This window comes from Trachurus trachurus, assembly GCF_905171665.1.
Source record: "Trachurus trachurus genome assembly, chromosome: 1".
NCBI lineage: Eukaryota > Metazoa > Chordata > Actinopteri > Carangiformes > Carangidae > Trachurus > Trachurus trachurus.
Genome location: NC_139891.1, coordinates 33,324,099 through 33,343,314, shown reverse-complemented (window position 1 = coordinate 33,343,314; position 19,216 = coordinate 33,324,099). Strand labels below are relative to the sequence as shown.

At 42.1% G+C, this 19,216-nt stretch overlaps 1 protein-coding gene across 1 annotated transcript in view; it reads right to left on the bottom strand.

Annotated features, from left to right (window-relative positions):
- The window catches only part of LOC310984644 (protein NLRC3-like), a 101,315-nt gene that overhangs the window by 36,638 nt on the left and 45,461 nt on the right, over positions 1-19,216 (bottom strand). The window contains exon 10 of the mRNA XM_083969904.1: positions 16,069-16,242. Within this exon, the coding sequence (XP_083826030.1) occupies positions 16,069-16,242 (174 nt within the window). The remainder of the gene's footprint in view (positions 1-16,068; positions 16,243-19,216) is intronic.

The window sequence follows — 19,216 nt, the reverse complement described above, 5'->3', positions numbered from 1 at the left end:
GCACACACACATCTTATTTGATGGCTTCAGACCAGTCAGTCTTTATTTGAGTCAAACACTGATCAGAGTCAAATCATCTCTGTGAACCAAATGAAGACTGGCCTAACACTACAGAGCAGTCTAACATGTGTTTGTGACAGCGCCCCCTGAAGGTTGAAGTGAAGTGAACAGACATTATTGATGAGGACTGAGTGAAATGAGCTGTAAGTGGAGAGTCATTGTCAGTGTGAGAGAAGAACAACAACTATTTCAAACGTCCTTCATTCATGACATCAAAATCAGTGATTCAAGTTCTGAGTGAAGATCAATCAGGTTCAGTGGTGGATCAAATATCTAAGATCTACAACAGTAACAGTCAGTGAACTGACCTCAGAGTCTCCAGTTTACAGTCTGGACTCTCCAGAAAACCACTCAGATCCTTCACTTCTGAATCCTGCAGGTTGTTGTAGCTCAGGTCCAGGTGTCTCAGATGGGAGGGGTTGGACTTCAGAGCTGAGACCAGAGAAGAACAGCTGATCTCTGACAAACTGCAGTGCTCCAATCTGAATAAAGGGTAAAACGTAAAGATAAAATGCCTGATAATCAATCAGCTGCAGCTTCTGTTATGTTCAAATCAGCAGCAGAATATCTGTGAGTTTGATTCTTATTGGATTAAAAATATAATTTTTTTAAATGATAGAACTTTTGTCCATCACAAACACTATGACTGGTCCCACCTTGCTCTTGCAGTAATACTGAATCTTGAATCATTTCTCTTCTCAGCTCTTTGTTTAAATCCCCAACCAATTGAAACAAGTGAAACTTCAAACATTTAAACTGAATACAGACAAATAAACTCCAATAGACAAACTGACCTCAGAGTCTCCAGTCTACAGTTTGGACTCTCCAGTCCAGAACACAGAACCTTCACTCCTGAATCCTGCAGGTCGTTGTAGCTCAGGTCCAGATGTGTCAGGTGGGAGGGGTTGGACTTCAGAGCTGAGGCCACAATTTCACAGTGAGTTTCTGAGAGTCCACAGGAATGTAGTCTGTGATTAAAAATAACAATCTAATTTAAATAGCAGTTAAAATAGAGTTGGTGCATATGATGATGTGACATGATGATGTGATGGTTCAGCTCATCTTCTCTCACTGGGATGATCCTCAAGGCTCGGTCCAGTAGACCTGACCCCCTCTCTCCCCCTCCCCTTTGTAAACTGAGTCTATTTCCTCATGAAGGAGCTCTGAGGCTTCCTCTTTATTTATATTCAACGAAAACATCCAATGATATCACTAGATTTCAGTCATGAGCTACAATAACATTAATGTTAACTCAGTCACACACCTGTGGGTGCCTGGTGTGAGAGGAGCAGCAGAATATGAATAAAAGACAATACATTTATGGATATTTCTCACTTTGGCCTGATGTTTGCTGCTCATGTGCTACTGATACTGGATTTACTGGGTGATCAAAAATACCAGTGTGATATGATGGTGAATCAGCTCCAGGCCAGTTTAATCTCACCATTTCTCTCTCCTGAACAGAGGAGGGAGGGGCCCAGTGCAGGAGTTTAATGTTAAATCTTGTTGCCTAACACGTTTAAAGTTGACTGCAATGACCGACCACTTTATTCACACAAAGTACCTAAGGACTAATTGACTGTGTGGATGAGGGGTTGTAAATGACCAGTATTCCCCAACTTCACCTCAACTTCAGACTCCACCCACACTGACTCAAGTGACATCACCTGAGGACATGTATCAGACTGCACACAGCTCCTCTGGAGACACTGAAGGTAATAGCCTACTACGCGTCTCTCACATGCAGTCGTACTAACACCTGAAAACCCTGAAGTGTGAGATCAGTGGAGCTGCTTTCATTTGTTTTATTAGGTTTAAATGAAACAAAAGGTCAAAATAAACAAAACACAAAACTGACCAGCAACAGTCACATCACATCCAACTGAAGAATCTACATGGAGCTCACAATTTTAACAACACCTCCAGAAAAAAACAAGTCAAGCTAAGAATAATGAGAATAAATGAAAACTATGTTTATCTGAACTTAACTAAACTACTGATCTGATCCACTGATATCTGATATATCAATATTTATAATGATCATGTCTGGACTCACCGAGCCTTCTGGCAGTTCCTCACAGCTGGGACCAGTCTCAGTCTTCCCTCCTTTGATGCTTTGTACTTCTCCAGGTCCAACTCGTCCAGAACCTGCTCTGACATCTGCAGCATGTAGGCCAGAGCTGAACACTGGATCTCATAGAGTTTCTTCTCTGATCTGTTCTCTGACTCCAGGAACTGTTGGATCTCCTGATGAACTGACTGGTCCTTCATCTCCGTCAGACAGTGGAAGATGTTGATGCTTCTGTCAGGAGAGACTTCATCACTGTTCATCTCCTTCAGGTTGTTGATGGTTCTCTGGATGGTTTCTGGACTGTTGTCTGTCTGACTAAGCAGACCTCCTAACAGCCTCTGGTTGGACTCCAGAGAGAGGCCATGAAGGAAGCGAACAAACAGATCCAGGTGACCATTTTCACTCCTGAGGGATTTCTTCAAGGCTCTCCGCAGGAAGTCATCCAGGGTTAAATCATGATCTTGTTTTCCCAGGAAGTTCTCCAGGACCTGTGTGTTCTTGTTGGTGAAACAGTGGAACATGTAGACTGCAGCCAGAAACTCCTGAACACTCAGATGAACAAAGCAGTAGACTGTTTTCTTGAAGATCACACTCTCTCTTTTGAACATCTCAGTGCAGAGTCCTGAGTTCACCAAGGCCTCTGTGACATCCAGACCACACTGCTCCAGGTCTTCTTGGTAGAACATCATGTTTCCTTTCTCCAGCTGTTCAAACGCCAGCCTCCCCAGCTTCAGAAGAACTTCCCTGTCAGCCTCCATCAGCTCCTGTGGACTCATCTCATGTCCTTCACCGTACTTGTTCCTCTTCCTCTTTGTCTGGACCAGCAGGAAGTGTGAGAACAGGTCAGTCGTGGTCTTGGGCAGCTCTCCTCTCTGGTCTGTGGTCAACATGTGCTCCAGAACTGTAGCACTGATCCAGCAGAAGACCGGGACTTGACACATGATGTGGAGGGTCCTGGACGTCTGGATGTGTGAGATGATTCTTCTGGACAGATCTTCATCACTGGACCTCCTCCTGAAGTACTCCTCCATCTGGACATCAGTGAAGCCTCGAACCTCTGTTACCCTGTCAACACATGAAGGAGGGATCTGATTGGCTGCTGCAGGTCTGGAGGTGATCCAGACCAGAGCCGAGGGAAGCAGATTCCCCTGGATGAGGTTTGTCAGCAGCACGTTGACTGATGACGTCTGTGTGACGTCAGACACAACCTCCCTGTTGTTGAAGTCCAGTGACAGTCGGCTTTCATCCAGGCCATCAAAGATGAAGAGAAGTTTACAGACAGCCAGCTGCTCTGCTGTGACCTTCTGTAATGTTGGATGGAAAACATGGAGCAGCCTGAGAAGACTGAACTGCTGATCTCTGATCAGGTTCAGCTCCCTGAATGAAAGCAGAACCAGCAGACTGACATCTTGGTTCTCCAAGCCCTCTGCCCAGTCCAGAGTGAACTTCTGCACCGAGAAGGTTTTTCCAACACCAGCAACGCCGTTGGTCAGAACCAGTCTGATGGGTCTCTGTTGGACAGGTGAGACTGTAGAGACATCTTCTCTCTGTTGGACAGGTGAGACTGTAGAGACGTTCTCTCTCTGTTGGACAGGTAAGATTTTAGAGATCTTGTGTCTCTTTTGTGAATGTAACCATTTGGAGATTTTGTGTCCAGTTTGAACAAATACGTTTTTCGAGACCACTCTGATGGGTCTCTTATGGACAGGTGAGACTGTAGAGACGTCCTCTCTCTGTTGGACAGGTGAGACCGCAGAGACGTCCTCTCTCTGTTGGACAGGTAAGTCTTTAAAGATGTCGTTGCACTTGATTGGAGTGTCATGGAGGGTCTTCTTCTTGGACGTTGTCTCCAGCTGTCTCACCTCATGTTGGGTATTAACCTCTTCACTCTGTCCCTCTGTGATGTAGAGCTCAGTGTAGATCCTGTTCAGGAGGGTTTCACTTCCTGTTCCACTTCCTGTTCTACCTCCTGTTCCCTCAGTTCCTTCAGTCACTCGCTCACATCTTCTCCTCAGACTGATCTTATGTTGATCTAAAACCTCCTGCAGACCAAGATCTGCTGAGAGAGAAGAAACAGAGTCAGACTGAAGACAGAGAGTCTGACAATCTGAACTGATTATTTTCATCAGCTACAGAAAAACTACAGACAACAAAGAGAAGGTTTGAATCATCATCTTAAATGTCAGTGCTGTGTGATGGAACAATGACTGTGGAGAAAACAACAGGTCCTGGTTTCAGATATGACCACATCAGCAGACAGATGTTCAGTCTCACTTTGTACAGAGCTGCTCCGATTGGCCTGATGTCCACCTCTTTTTCTGGGTCTTTGTCCACACTGGGGACAGGAGGGGGGTCCTGAAGAACCAGACTGGTCCCAGTCTGAGGTGAAGCACTGTCTGCAGAACCGGTGTCCACAGCTGGTGGAGACTGGATCCTTCAGGATGTCCTGACAGAGACCACAGCAGGACAGCCGCTCGTCCACAGAGACACCACTCCTCTTCTCTCTGTGAAGACATTTCTGTATCACTAACATGTCACAGTCACAGGTCCACATCTGTGCTCTGATTGGAGGACAAAAACAAACGGCTGCTGATGTGTCTACTCTTTTTTTCCATGTTGATTCTGTCTCTTGAGTTCAGCCTATGTGTTTCTGATTATTGTGACTAGAGCAAACAACACATCTGCTGCAGGCTTCATCTGACCAACACATTTTCTCCCTGTTTCTTGAGTGGTTTGTAGCCACATCAGTGTCTTTCCAGTGACTACAGTTACTATAACAGATCACTGGTCCCACTCCCAACACTGGAAGACAGTGGTCACATGATCTTTGTAGTGTTAACAACGCTACTGGCCAAGAAGAGATGTGAGCCTATAACCAAGTTACCCTCAGCATTTAGTGTTATTGGCTACAATCCCTGCTGTTGTTTTCTACACATCTGACTAATTGTCTCTTACTGTGACTCTGAAGTTCCAGGTTCAGGATTGAAGTTTGGAACATTTTTTCTGGACCTGTCACTCTCCAGAGATGGACAGATGGATCCTGGAGACCCTGATCCGTCCTTGTCTTCATCCACACAAACACTCATCTTCAGGACTTCAGTCAGTCTGAGAGAGAGACCAACAACACTGATGCTGAGATAACACACACAGACACTCACACACACCTGCAGTGTATACAGTATGACAAAATTGACCTGGTGAGTTAAGATGAATCTCAATAAGCAACACTGTCATTTATAACAGTGTGACTTTGTTGTGACCTCATAAGGACTCGATCACAGTCACTGTGGTTTAAAGGGATAGTTCACCATTTTGGCAAACTGGCCCATTGCCATAATCCCTATAGTCATAGCAGTAGGTTCGTTACCTTTAATTGTTGGTGCAAGCTATTTTTAGAACGGTGGAGCAGAGCTGCGAGCTGCTCAGAGCTATGCTACGGAGGCTCATGGGATTTCTTGGTTTCCCTCATCAAACTCATCAAATACACAATCCAACAACTCCAAAACGCTCTGGTGGACAAGTTGTGACCTGCACATTCACCACGCTATGAGATAATAACACAACGTTACCAGACAGAGTTATTTTAGAGGTAAATTCATGCAAAACCGCTGATGCACGTTGCCTTCAGGGACAGTTTATCAGCAAGCAGTCTCTGTATTTACCTTGAAAACAACTCTGTCTCGTAAAGTTGCATTATTATCTCATAGTGTGGTGAATGTGCAGGTCACAACTTGTCCACGAGAGCGTTTTGGATTTTTTGGATTGTGTATTTGATGTGTTTGATGAAGGAAGCCAAGAAATCCCATGAGCCTCCGTAGCGTAGCTCTGAGCAGCTCACCGCTCTGCTCTGCCATTCTAAAAATAGCTTGCACCAACAAATAAAGGTAACAAACCTACTGCTATGACTATAGGGATTGTGGCAATGGGCCAATTTGCCAAAATGTTGAACTATCCCTTTACGGTCACACCTTGTGTTAATACACAACATTTGTCATCATCACACACTGAATTCAATTAAATTCAATTCAAATCAATTTATTGTAACTTTCATGAAAAAAACTGTATTTAACATGGGAGCGAGAAGCCGTTCTCCCTGTTATGTTGTTTGCAAAATAAAAGGGAGACACATTTAAAACAAGACAATAGTTATAAAAAGAGACAGCAGCAGTTTTGTTAAGTAAAATAAAAAATAAAAGATATAAAAAAATAAATAAAAAACAAGTTTACATTAAAAAATAAAGTGCGCCACTTGCAGTTAGTTGGAGAAAGTGCAGGTGCATGTGTAGCTCCTCATTCCCCAAACCAACTTTGATCTGAGCTTAACACCAGCCTGAGACAGAGAATCAAACTGTAAAACAGTGCTGCCAGGACAGGAGCTACCTCTGCACATGATCCTTGGACTTGAGGGAAAACAACAATATTGACAAACCGACTGAAAAATGATCAACAGGTCATCTGTGATGTCAGAGAGAGAGATTTCCACATCTGGACCTGATGTCCTCTTTTTCCATGAACAAATATTTCCTGTGTAACAAACTAATGGACATGGACAGTCGATCAGATTAATACATTTGAAGATGGACGTGTTAAAAATAAATATTCGTGTCAGCGTTATGTCACGTCACGTCAGGTGCATTCAGGTAAACTACGAAGAATACCCAAATAGTTTGAAACTACAGTCTGGTTACTACTTTTGTATTTGAAGTGTCCCCCCCTCTTCATCAGCTCGTGTTGTTTCTTCCTTTTTCTCTCAGTGTCTCTGTGGACTTAAGTTCACTTACTCTTCTTCCCTCCACAGTCAACAGGGGCAGACTGACACACTCTCACACTTCAATAATAACTAATAATAATAATAATTGTGGTGTGTTAACACTCACCTGCCTCAGACTTCAGTTTCTCTCCTTCTGCTTCATTTACTGTAAAATGGCGTCTGAACTAAATACTTTCACTTTGACTTTCACGTCTGTACCTGTTGACAAGGTGGCTGGCTTCTGCTCCTCCTACTCCTCCTTCACTGCATTTACAAGAAATCACATGACTGTACGTTTGTGTTGTTCACTGACTGTTGTTCAAATTAGTTGTTATCCCAATGCCATATTTAAAATGACAACTAATGTATTGTAACAAGGAGATAAACTCCTACCTTTTATCTGGCTTCATAGAAATAATGTTTTATTAAAAATATTTTAACAGGATAGGGAAGTGACTTGATAAAGGTAGAATGACGCCACCCGATGGGCAATTCGTGGTATTACCCCTATATGGAAAAAATCCCCAAATCTATTCTGCATGAAGAAACAACCTGTCATTCATCATACACTTTATGAATGTCTGAATATTCCCCTTTTACAGTGCAGAGAGACTGCATTTAACTAGTGGACAACATTCATTTTCATTACAACATAACTGTCATAATTGTTTTCATTATTAAAGTATAGCTATTGTTATTGTGGATGTAGCCTCACCTTAACACTCACAGATTATCAGCCCTATGTTGACACACAGGTTGACCTCATTCATCCTTTAACAATTGTTTCCATATTTATGAAAATGCTCCAAATTTGTCATGATGATTTTTTTCAACAGGTGCTGTGTAAATGTGAAAAATATTGAGGTGATGTTCACTCAAGGAAAAGTCATCGAATGTCAAGTTGAAAACAATTTGTTTTTTCCCTGCTGTTACACATGGTGATGGGTCATTCGGAGCAAATAAGTATTATAGCCTAAATAAAATAAACTTGTCTTGAGTATTGTCACCCAACTGGATAATATAGCATCAGATTTGTTAAACAATTTTTAACAAAAGTAAGACTAAATGGTGTCACCACTAAAGAATAATAAATATTAGATAACTGATCCACCTTTAGTTGATTTAAGTGTACTTAAAAAATATATATTTTCTGCCATGTCAAAGCCAATTTTTTATTGCGTTTTTGCAATAGACAATTAAGTTTTTTTTTCTGATTCTGATTCTAAATAATGTCACAAATTGTAAAAATTTGTCAAGAAACCTCATGTTGCATAGCAAAATGAATTATATTTTTTCCACATTTGAGTCTAGAGATATTTCCTGTAGACTGTATCGTATATAGATTTTTATGAAAAAATACCAGTTACCCCACATGACATTAGGGTTGCATCACGTCATTGACCCAGAAACTGTGCAGTTGACAAAAAAAAAGAACCAGTTTGTTCCTGTGGTTTATAATTTATTCCAGTATGAACACATACTGCCGAGTGCCATTGCAAACAACAACAACAACACACATCATCATCATCTTCATCATAATGGGAGCGTGTCGGAGCTGTGAGGTCTGATCAGAGAGGCTCGTTACTACGCCGACGGCGGCGACGAAGTCACTTTACATTGGCTGCCTGTGACACAGTAACGCCGGGATTCCACTGGATGCGGAACGATTCCGAAACGGGTCCGCTACGGAACGGCTGCGTACTCCGACTCCGTCAACTTACACCGGTTCCGTCCGTGATGTTGATTGTTGCGGCTCCGCCGCACAGCGGGAACACGTGATCTCGCGATAAAGCGGGTTGTAGTTTCCATAAAGTGAACCACAAAATCAAAAACAATTAATTTAATCCAGAGGAGTAGAGAAACAACTTGGTGCTGACCTGACTTGATTTTACAATCACTATCTCCTTGTCCATGGTGTAAACGGAGTGAAATGATGTCTGAAAACCTCCGAGCTGCTGACTTCAGGCCGGTCGCTGCACATTACAACGTTTTCAAGGTGTAAAGCAGGAAATATGCTCCGCTGTAAACATGGTGTATTTTATTTTGAAAATTAACCAGGTGTTTTATTTTGTATTTTGCCCACGATTTCCTGTCATACACGACCTGCTCTGTGTTAATTGATGCGCCGTGCTCCGGCGTCCGGCAAAAATAGAAGCTCTGCGTATCTTTTGCGAGGGCTGACGGATGCCGGTGCCGTTCCGGACCCACGACGCAGCGGACCCGGAGTCGGTGGACGCTCACACGGTGATTATAATTAATACGTAACGGCTCCGCCGCCGTACCGGAGCGGATCTGCAGCCGTTCCGCATCCAGTGGAATTTAGGCGTAAGGACACTGAGGGCCGGAGAGAGAGGAACGACAGCAGAGGTGAGGTTTGTTCATGGTTCGTTGGCACAAAGTCGCTGCGTGAACTTGGACTGACAGGACGAACTACGACGTAGCTGCACAGATCGGACAAGGCAAAAAAAACAAAAACAACATGAGGCACATCATGCATTCACGTACAATCAGCTTCAAAATGAGAACCGTTAATTAATCTTCCATCATAAATCAGTCGGGTTGAGTTGATTGTGCCGATTCCACTGAACCGTAAAAAAATCATTTCTATTGCTGCTTCATTTGTATTTCAGTAACAGTTAATTATTTTCAATGTGCTGAGGTGAAGCTGGAGCTCAGTGCTTGAGCAGGAAATGGTCCGACCTCAAACCGTGATCACGTCTATTTACATTAATGGATCTGTGCTGCCGTTTGTTCACTACCACGGATACAACACAGCGAAGCGTTTCAAGTGCTTTATTGTGGAAGCACAATAATAATAATAATGATAATGATAGTGATAATGTGATGTCTCCAATGCTAACTGGCTCCAACAATTAAATAGGCCTACCATTAAAATGGTATTTGGAAAGCATGGAAAGCATAAGAAACACCCAGATCTGAGTGTTTCTTATGCTTTCCATTCACATTGCTGGTATTTCAAGCAAAAAAGAAAAAGTTGCGATTAACTCAGGAAATTTTGAGATTAATCGCGATTAAAAATTTTAATCGTTTGACAGCCCTAATTATCATACAATATTTGAAAATAAACCCTGTTTTCAGAAATATTTGTGATTTTTTTTTATACTCAAAGTGGCCCCCCACTGGGATGACAGTGCCAGCAGTGGCCCCCAGCTCATTTGAGTTTGAGACCTCTGTTTTAGTTGGTTTGCTTCCTATTTACATTTAAGATAGCAATGTGTGAGGATTCCAGACTCAAATTTGACAAACATGTAAAAAATAAATAAAAAGATATCAAAAACAATAAAAACCAAATTAAATTGCTTCAAACTAATTAGACAACAAACTGTACAAATCAAAGCAGCACAGCTTTATATCCATGCCATGATTTTCTCACATATGTCGTATTGTGTTACAGTGGGGAGTCAGGCCCCTCCTGTTTCTCCCCTTCACTACCACTGACCTCTGTTAATCTGTAACCACCATCAGCTGCAGGACTAATATGATCTTTGATCATATCACAACAAACAAGTCAGTATCAACACTGGTATGGCAGAAGAACCAGGGAGAAATAATTTCCTATTCTAGTGAAGTTTACTGCAGCAGTTCGAACACTAAACTAAACTCTGTTACAGAGACAGTTTGGAGGTTCACAGGTTTGTAGCAGGTCTCTTACTGTGACTCTGAGGGTCCAGGTCCACGACTGAAATTTAGAGGTTCTACTTTTGACCTGTCACTCCTCATGCACGGACAGATGGATCCTGGAGACTCTGTTTCATCCTCGTCTTTGTCCACACAAACACTCTTTGGGAATTCAGTCAGTGAAACCTGTAACACTGTGTGTTTTAGTATGTTATCTCACAGCCAGAGGCACACAGTTTTAAGTGTTCTGACCACCCCTTCCCCAAACTCTTCTAAGGAAGAGCTAATGCATTTTCAAACTTTCAAACATGTAATTCTCTCAAATGGCTTTCTTACAGTTGGATTATTTGAAGCTTTCTCTCTCCAAATCCACTGTGAAAACTACTGACACAGTATGATGTCAACATAAGCAAAGTAAAAGCAATGCTACAGCATGGAAAACAAATTGTCGAAGTAAAATGAAGACAAAAAACATAAATTCTACTGGCTTCGTGCTGTATACAGGGTAGGAAATTATCTTTGGTCCCTGGTCTTAAGTAGGTAAATAACTTTGATCCATTACCTTAGCTGGAGGCAGCACATGTGCATTTGATTTGACTTGATTCTTGCCTGCTCATTGCTCCCTTACACACGTGATGGCACAACTACATTTCAAAATAAAAGCTTTGGTTTCAAAAATAAGAGTTCTATCTCTATGTATTAAACTTTGGATTGTATTAAACTAATACAGAGCAACAAAATAACCGAAATATATGCCAGAATGTCAATTGGGAATGATAAATTAAAAACAAAAGCTATACTCCCACCAAGTCACACAAATCTTGTAGGATTTCTCTAAATATACAATAGGCTACAGCAATCAAAGCAACTAGGTCGCTCCAAACAAATGGACCTTCATAGATTTGGTGATGTAATGGAAAATTTGGATGTCAACCCATATTTTACAAGTGTTGTATCATGATTGTGATGTGTGGTACTTAGTTAATCCCTTTGAAGACAGACAGCAGAGAGTTTCACTCAGGACAGGTTAAAGGGTGAGAGCCAGAGAGGCTCCCACGATAGAGTGTCCTGTGGAAATTTACAAGGGATTGTTGTGTCCTGGTGGTGAGGCTAGGCAGAATCACCGGAGGTGCCGTATTTTGTCTATTGGTATGTGTTTGGGAACCATAAAGATGGTGAGCCTGAGAACATCTTCAGTTCACGCACCCACTGACCGTGTGCTGTTCAGTTGTACGTGTGTGACTCCATTCATGAATGTTTATTAAAACTCAAGAAAGACAGCCAACGTGTGAAGCTTTTCTTTTTAATTCTTCATTGAACAAAGAGAACAAATTTTTGCCACCACAGTGACTTAATGGAGTAGTTTGTTAGTGATAAATTGTGAAAATATCCATTTAACACAAGGAAAACAGAACCAGCAAGAGTCTCAAGCATTGTGCTAAGAGTTATTACAAGGCTTAACAGAATTATTCTAAAATATCTTGAAAGATTGGGGTGTCCTCCTTTGCAAGATTATTTTAGAAAAATAATCCAAAATATAGCGAATTTTCACACCGCACGCACGGTGAAATTCTTGGACCGGCGGAAGACGGACGAAAGCGAAAACATTTACCAAGAATGTTTTCATTCATCAAGAATAAAAGTCGGAGGTTCGAAGACGATCAGATACCGCCGTAGTTCCGACCATAAATGGATATTCGGCAGCATTATTCCCACGACCCGCCGGGCAGCATCCGGGAAACCAAAAGTAGGAAATGCTGGGCGAGTTGACCACTAATAATAATATCAAAATAACTATAAAGACAAAACGATATATTTATCAAAAATGGACCCACTAACAAGTGTGGGTAACGATTCATCCACATTAATATGAGACTCTTTTATAACCAAATAACTCCTCGTTGTCCCTTTAAGGCACTGATACAGCAAATTGCTGAAAAAATGCTTATTTAGATGCAAAATCTTCAAGAACACATATATATTTGTAAAGTTAAGAGTCATGACAACACAAAAAAGTAATTTTCAGGGATAATATTTGATGTTTTTAAAAACAAAAAAAACTTTTTTCCGGCTTGTATATCAACCACCCACAATCAAAAGCATATAGAGGCATATAAAATACACTTAGGCTCCCGCACTATAGATGGATTTCAGTCATGTGACGTTCTGGTTGTGAGCGCTGTCTTGAGTACCTAGGCACAGCTACAGTACGATCATAGAATGTATGGGCTTTGATGAAGGATGTCTTAGTATCTGTCATAAACAAAAGATAACGGTTTACGATGCGCGTTTGTGTCACGGACTTGTGGTGCCACAGAAACAAGAGGAGAGCTGTGTGTTCAGCCACGACGTGGAAGGAGCCTCCACTCTCTCTGTAACAAGCTTGTCATTTATCTAACATCACAATTAGCCCGAAGCTGTTTAATGATGGTAAAAATGAAACATAAGGTAAATATCCCGCATAGTTTCTCTTTTCTGTGCTCCGCTGATCAGAGTGGAGTCCCTAGCAACGGTGTGTTTTACTTAGCAATGGTCTGTTATACAGAAATAATGGACTGTGCAATGGAATGCAAAATGCAAAATCAGAATGTAAATAAATATTAGAAATATCAAAGAATCATTGGAATGCAACATTCAATAGAGCCGTGTAATTAAAAAAAAGGTTTACCCTATCTATACGTTGTCTTAAATTGTGTGTTACTTAGAAAGTTGTTTCATCGTTAGTAATAACATCTTAACATTCTTCATACAGCTCCATCAGCAGCAATTGTTCAGCCGCCCAACTCTACCTCTCCACTCGTTGTGATTCATTTGATTATTTTTTTCATTCATCCCTTGGTTTTAGTTTCTCATAGTCTGTCTTGAGTTAGCCTGGATTAGTTCAGTCTGGATTAGCAGTCTGCATTAGTGGAAACACTTGAGACTCAGTTTTGAGATGGTACTGGACTATTTTAAGCCTAGCTTTCTAGGTGGATTTGGTTTCCTTCCTTTGGCGATGTTGTCGGAATTCCCCTTCTTCTAATTCCTCTGTCAGCCAATGATGGAGAAGTTCTGGTTCAACCTCCACCTACACACACATACACACAGAGGAGAGGTGATGAATGGCAGACTCTTTAGTCTGTTCGGACCAGATGTGTTAGGTGTTGTTAGTCAGTAGTTCAGTGAGTGGACATTCGCCTGTAGTGAGGGTGCTGTTGTTTCCTGTAACATTTTGTAGAGCCTTCACGCCTTTTCACACTATATTGCTGTATTTGATTTCAGTGTGCAGCAACTCTAACCAATAACTGTCTGCTTCTCATAACTGATAACCGATAACGTTATAAATAGGAAGTTAAGGAAGACTAATTTCAAAGGAGGTTAAATTGAAAGCAACTGGACTTAGTTATTTGTCTAGGAAGACGTTTCACCTCTCATCCAAGAGGCTTCATCAGTTCATGTAGCATCTGACCAGGCTGGGACTGGTCCAACTATCTGGTGTGGAGACTCACTATTTAACCTCTTGTGTGGGCGTTCACAAGGGTGATGATGTCACTGGTTCCCTTTTGTGCTCCAAGTGCCAACGACAGTCGTTTGAATGACTGACGACTAACGAAGTCGAAACCAACCTTCCATCAAAGGCAGTCATTTAAACGACTGTCGTTGGCACTTGGAGCACAAAAGGGAACCAGTGACATCATCACCCTTGTGAACGCCCACACAAGAGGTTAAATAGTGAGTCTCCACACCAGATAGTTGGACCAGTCCCAGCCTGGTCAGATGCGTACAAGAACTGATGAAGCCTCTTGGATGAGAGGTGAAACGTCTTCCTAGACAAATAACTAAGTCCAGTTGCTTTCGATTTAACCTCCTTTGAAATACTATGACCTGGGCAAATGAGAATATGCACCGGCCCAAGGAAGACTAAGTTGTAGTGAGTAAAGATGAATTTAACATTATAGCTCTGCCCCTGACTTAACCAAATAATACAACCAACATCACTACTGTAATCACAACAAAAACAAGACCAGTTTGTTATTGTCATTTGTTATTGTTTCAAATCAACTTGGGGACTGAAAATGAGTGAAATCAAGGCAATTTTGGCTAATTAGAATTGGCTTTAGTAATCGGCAAAAAATGTACAGTAATTATAAGACTATCTGTGTATTTTGGTTGATATTTATCAGCCAATATTGGGTCGATAACTATCTGTACTGACTGTTATTGTGCATCTCTAGTTTTAATAATTTATTTAATTTTGGATTTGACCTGGATTATGTCATCTCTGAGTGCTGCACGACTCATTCTGATAATAATGATTCCACTTCGGCAGGGTTCATTTTGAGCGCAACTAGCCCGAGCTTTAGTAAATCCAGGTTGCAGATAGGAAGCCTGTGGAAGCTGAACTTTGTCCAGCTGCTCATTTTGTTCTGACAAGTCGGAAACATGCACGAAATGGGGGGCGACTCCCATTCCGACGGTTAACATTTGTGCCACAAAGAAACTGGGTCCGCTTCTCGGCACTTCGCGACTATTTGCGGCGCTTCTGCGTCCGGTGTGTCCCCAGCCAGCTGTACAACTTGTGGGCTAAAATACAAGACAAAAAAAGTACCTAAGTGTAGCCTTTCCGGGAGTTGATCCCCAGTCACCCATACTGAGAGCGGCTGCTCTACCCACTGTACTACTACGTCGGCAAACACACCCAGTACATTCACTTACTACCTTTCGAAATGGCAGACCTTTTTTCAGGTTCGGAATGGCGCCCCTTTTACTAAAATAATTAAGAGCCGGCGTTACAAAACATTAAAGTAAATGTTCGGAATGGCGCACCTTTGGAATGCCACACTGGACCCCGCAGAAACGAACCATAACATTAGCAGTATCAACTTTCAGGTAAACACGGTGCGTGGCGCAGTGTTTAAGGCGGCTGCCCCATGTAGAGGCTACAGTCCTCGATGCAGGCGTCCCCGGTTCGAATCCTGCGTCAGGCTGACCTTTCCTGCGTGTCATTCCCCCACTCTCTGCCTCCCCCTTTCCTGTCTATCTATACTGTGTGCTATCAAAATAAAAAGGCAAAAAAAGAGAGAAAACTTTCAGGTAAACAAGCCGTGCCACGCCATGCCGCACTCAGAGATGATATCATGCAGGTCAGAGGTTAGTAGGTCAACCTACAGACCCCAGATGTTGATAACAGGTCACCTCGGACTCAGAGGGGAATAGCACTAGCGTATCATAACAAAATATTGGTGAAATGAACGAGTTTCTCTGCAGATAATGTGTTATTTAGAGGCTGCATTCTGCTGCCCTGTAGACTCACATCATACGGATATACGCGGCTCTCAGCTGGATCTAATTTCGTCGGAACAACTTGTAATGACACCAAAGTTATCTGGGTGAGTAAATGATCGTATTTTATGCTAGAAATAAGGTCCAGATTGTAAAAAACGGCAATTCCCCTTTAAGCTATTGCATCCTGTCTATATGTTTAAATGTCTTGTTGTGGATCTAATTTACACAATGAAAAAACTCCTTCATGAGTTGATTGATCTGGAGGTAAACAGATTTGACTTACCTCAGATTATCCAGTCTACAGTCTGGACTTTTCTGGACATCACTCAGATCCTTCAGGTCTAAATCCTGCAGGTCGTTGTCACTCAGGTCCAGTTCTCTCAGGTGGGAGGGGTTGGACTTAAGAGCTGAGCCCAGAGAAGAACAGCTGATCTCCGACAAACTGCAGTTCTCCAATCTGAACAAAAGATAAGAAGTACAGCATTCATATACCTCTTCATGTCAAAACTGTTCCATGTTGGACTACACACTGACTTCAACACTTTTATTCAGGGCTGAACTGGATCAGAGTTTAAAGGTCCAGTCCTGATCCAGGGATAATGTCTTTCTTGGACCTGGTCTAATAAAGCTCTTGAACAGTTTCTCTGAGTTGTGCTGCACAGGGGTCCATTGACTGTAAAGGAACATGCAGAGCTCCAGACTGCCCCTAAATGGGGGGGGGAGGGTGGCCAGCATCTCTGGCTGTGATGATGGCCACAGGATCGGCCCTCTTGCTCTGGGGAATACCTGCCGTTTCCATGCCACAAAGATGACTCATCAGCTCCACCATGAAGTCTTTGTGTGTCATGGGCTTCACTTGCTTGGCACTGCTCATCTCAGTAGTCTTGGAGACTAGTGCTGTGTTGAAAAGATCGAACCGCCGATTTGAAATTTATTCTAATTTTAATTCCTACAGATCGATTTGTACGTCCAAAGATCAATTTTATTATACATACTATTGTAACATCCGGCCAGACGTGATAAAAGGATGACGAGGAGTTGCTCAACAAACCTTCATTTATTCCAGGAACGGTACAGTTACTGTCAGCCCCAACCATGAAAAACAACGACAAACTTCTCTTCTCTTCTCACACCACATACACACACACGCAGGCTCGGTCCTCCGTCCACCTTCTGGTGTTGTTACAAATGTTTCTGGTTTGGAGACACCGATGTGAAAGCACTGCTGTCTTCATTTCAGTCTCACGGAGCAGTCCCTGCTGAAGTAAAATACTAGTTTATCAACATTCTGGGATTGGTCCTTGCCATTTTCACCAGTCTTATAGCCATCATTACCTACCAATAGGCTACTTCATTAATTTGCTGTTAAATGTCAATATAATACTAGAATTAATATGTTGCATAACTAGACAATCAGGTAACAGCTCAAAAAATGGTTTTAGTAACACTAACCCAAATCGATATTGGATCGAATTGAATCGAAATAATCTATTCTGAATCTTAAGAATCAGAATCAGAATCAAATCCCTTGAAATTTGAATCGATACCCAGCCCTATTGGAGACACCAACGACATATAGATCAGGAAACCAAAAATTTTTATTTCTTCCCTGATTATTAATTTTTTTGCAGCATTTTTGTTGGTGTTGCTGCAGATGGTCCTGACTGTGTCTGTGGCAAAAGACAAAAGAAAAATACTTTTTGGACTGTGGTTCTCTGTGGTTAGCCTGGTTACTGCTGGGGCAGTGTCAGCATCCTCCTCTGTCTTCCAGGGCTCAGAGCTTATGCGTGGCTCTGCTGCCTGAGCCAGCGGGGAGCGGGACCTGGTGGGCATGCCTCGCCGTCCTGTCCTCTGGGCGCATCTCCGACTCCACACACACGTTGGAGGCTCCTCCTCCTCTCTCTCCTCCTCCAGAACAAATGACGGATCATCCACTTCTTTGTCAAAGTCCTCACTCTCTGGCTCCGCCGCATCTCCCTCCGCTCCGTACAGCTCAAAGAAGAGCTCCACTGCCCACATTCATCAGCCGCCTCATTGTTTTGTCACGCTAAACAAAAATACTATTGCACTACACACTAACTACACTTACACACTAACCAGACACTGAAAATACACTAAATGTCACAAAACTCTATTGCTATCGCTGTCCCTCGCTATTGCTGCCGTAACTCCCACAACTTTCCCTTTTTACATGGCCTATCAATACAATTTAAAAACATATATAGTTTGAGGTCTGCACTTTTGACACAAGTTGAAACACAAGTTGAATATTACTGCTACATCGTCTTAAATCTGTCATGTGATTTAGACGCGTGGGCGCATCCGTCGACTCCAGAGGATAAAGTGTCTGTGAGTGTGTATTTGTGTATCTCTGTGGGGGAGGGAGGGTCGAGTTTTCTTACTTTTCTTTGTTGTTTTTAGCTTCTGTGAGGCACTTAGTGTTGCTTAACGTATGAAAAGTGCCATATAAATAAAGGTTGATTTGATTTGATATGAAATACCAACTCGTGAATTTTTTGCTCTACTCTACCCCTGCATAATTTATTAGGGCCACGGGCCATCGCACCGGGCAACTCGAAGAGTTGCAGGACAAATTATATATCAAAACGTGCGGTTTGATTGGGATCGGTGTGCTATTACTTTTCTCAACAGTGTACGAATTTTTCGCGACGTAAGTCGCGAAAAACTAGGCAAAATTTTGCATTGAAAAAAAAAGCGAAAAAGACGAATCATTGGAGTTTAACAAACGTCTACTGCTCAGGCATACTTTCACCTAGAGACTCCATTTAAACTTTAAACAGTAGACACAAGTCTTGTGTATTGTCGTATTACTCGACGTTTTGATAGGTCATATAGTTTTTGATCAATCCCTGATCAATGACCATGATCATTTTTGGAGAAATTATGAGATTATAATGGGTGTGTATTGCACGGAATGTTCGTGTCAGAGTGGGTGACATCATCGGTTAGAGTGGGAGAAAGCCCAGAAAAACTCCAGATTTTTTCTCTTTCCACAATCGGCCCGGCCACAATTTACACTCTACACACATACTTTTTCCAGAATTTGTAAGACAAACTTGTTCTGTCTCTCATCATGTGCTCAAAATATCAGAGAGACTTACAGAATTTACAGAATCAGCCTCTAAGTGCGGTCACGTCTGTCTCTGCTCCTCATTGACTCCAATACAAAGATTTTCTGAGAGAAGCAGAACGGCCCGATGTTTTAAAACTGCCAGCGTCTCCAAAATATTTACTGTAGAAACACCAAATCGTACCAAATTTTTCAGGAAGTCCTTAGAGCAACGTGATCTGTGTTTTGTTCTGATAGGAGTTACCGTTTTGTCACCGTAAGCCTTTTGCGAGACCGGTGCAGAGGCAGAAAATCACTCTTTTTCTCCACATTTCTGTCTGTCTCAGTCTGGGGGGCCCCT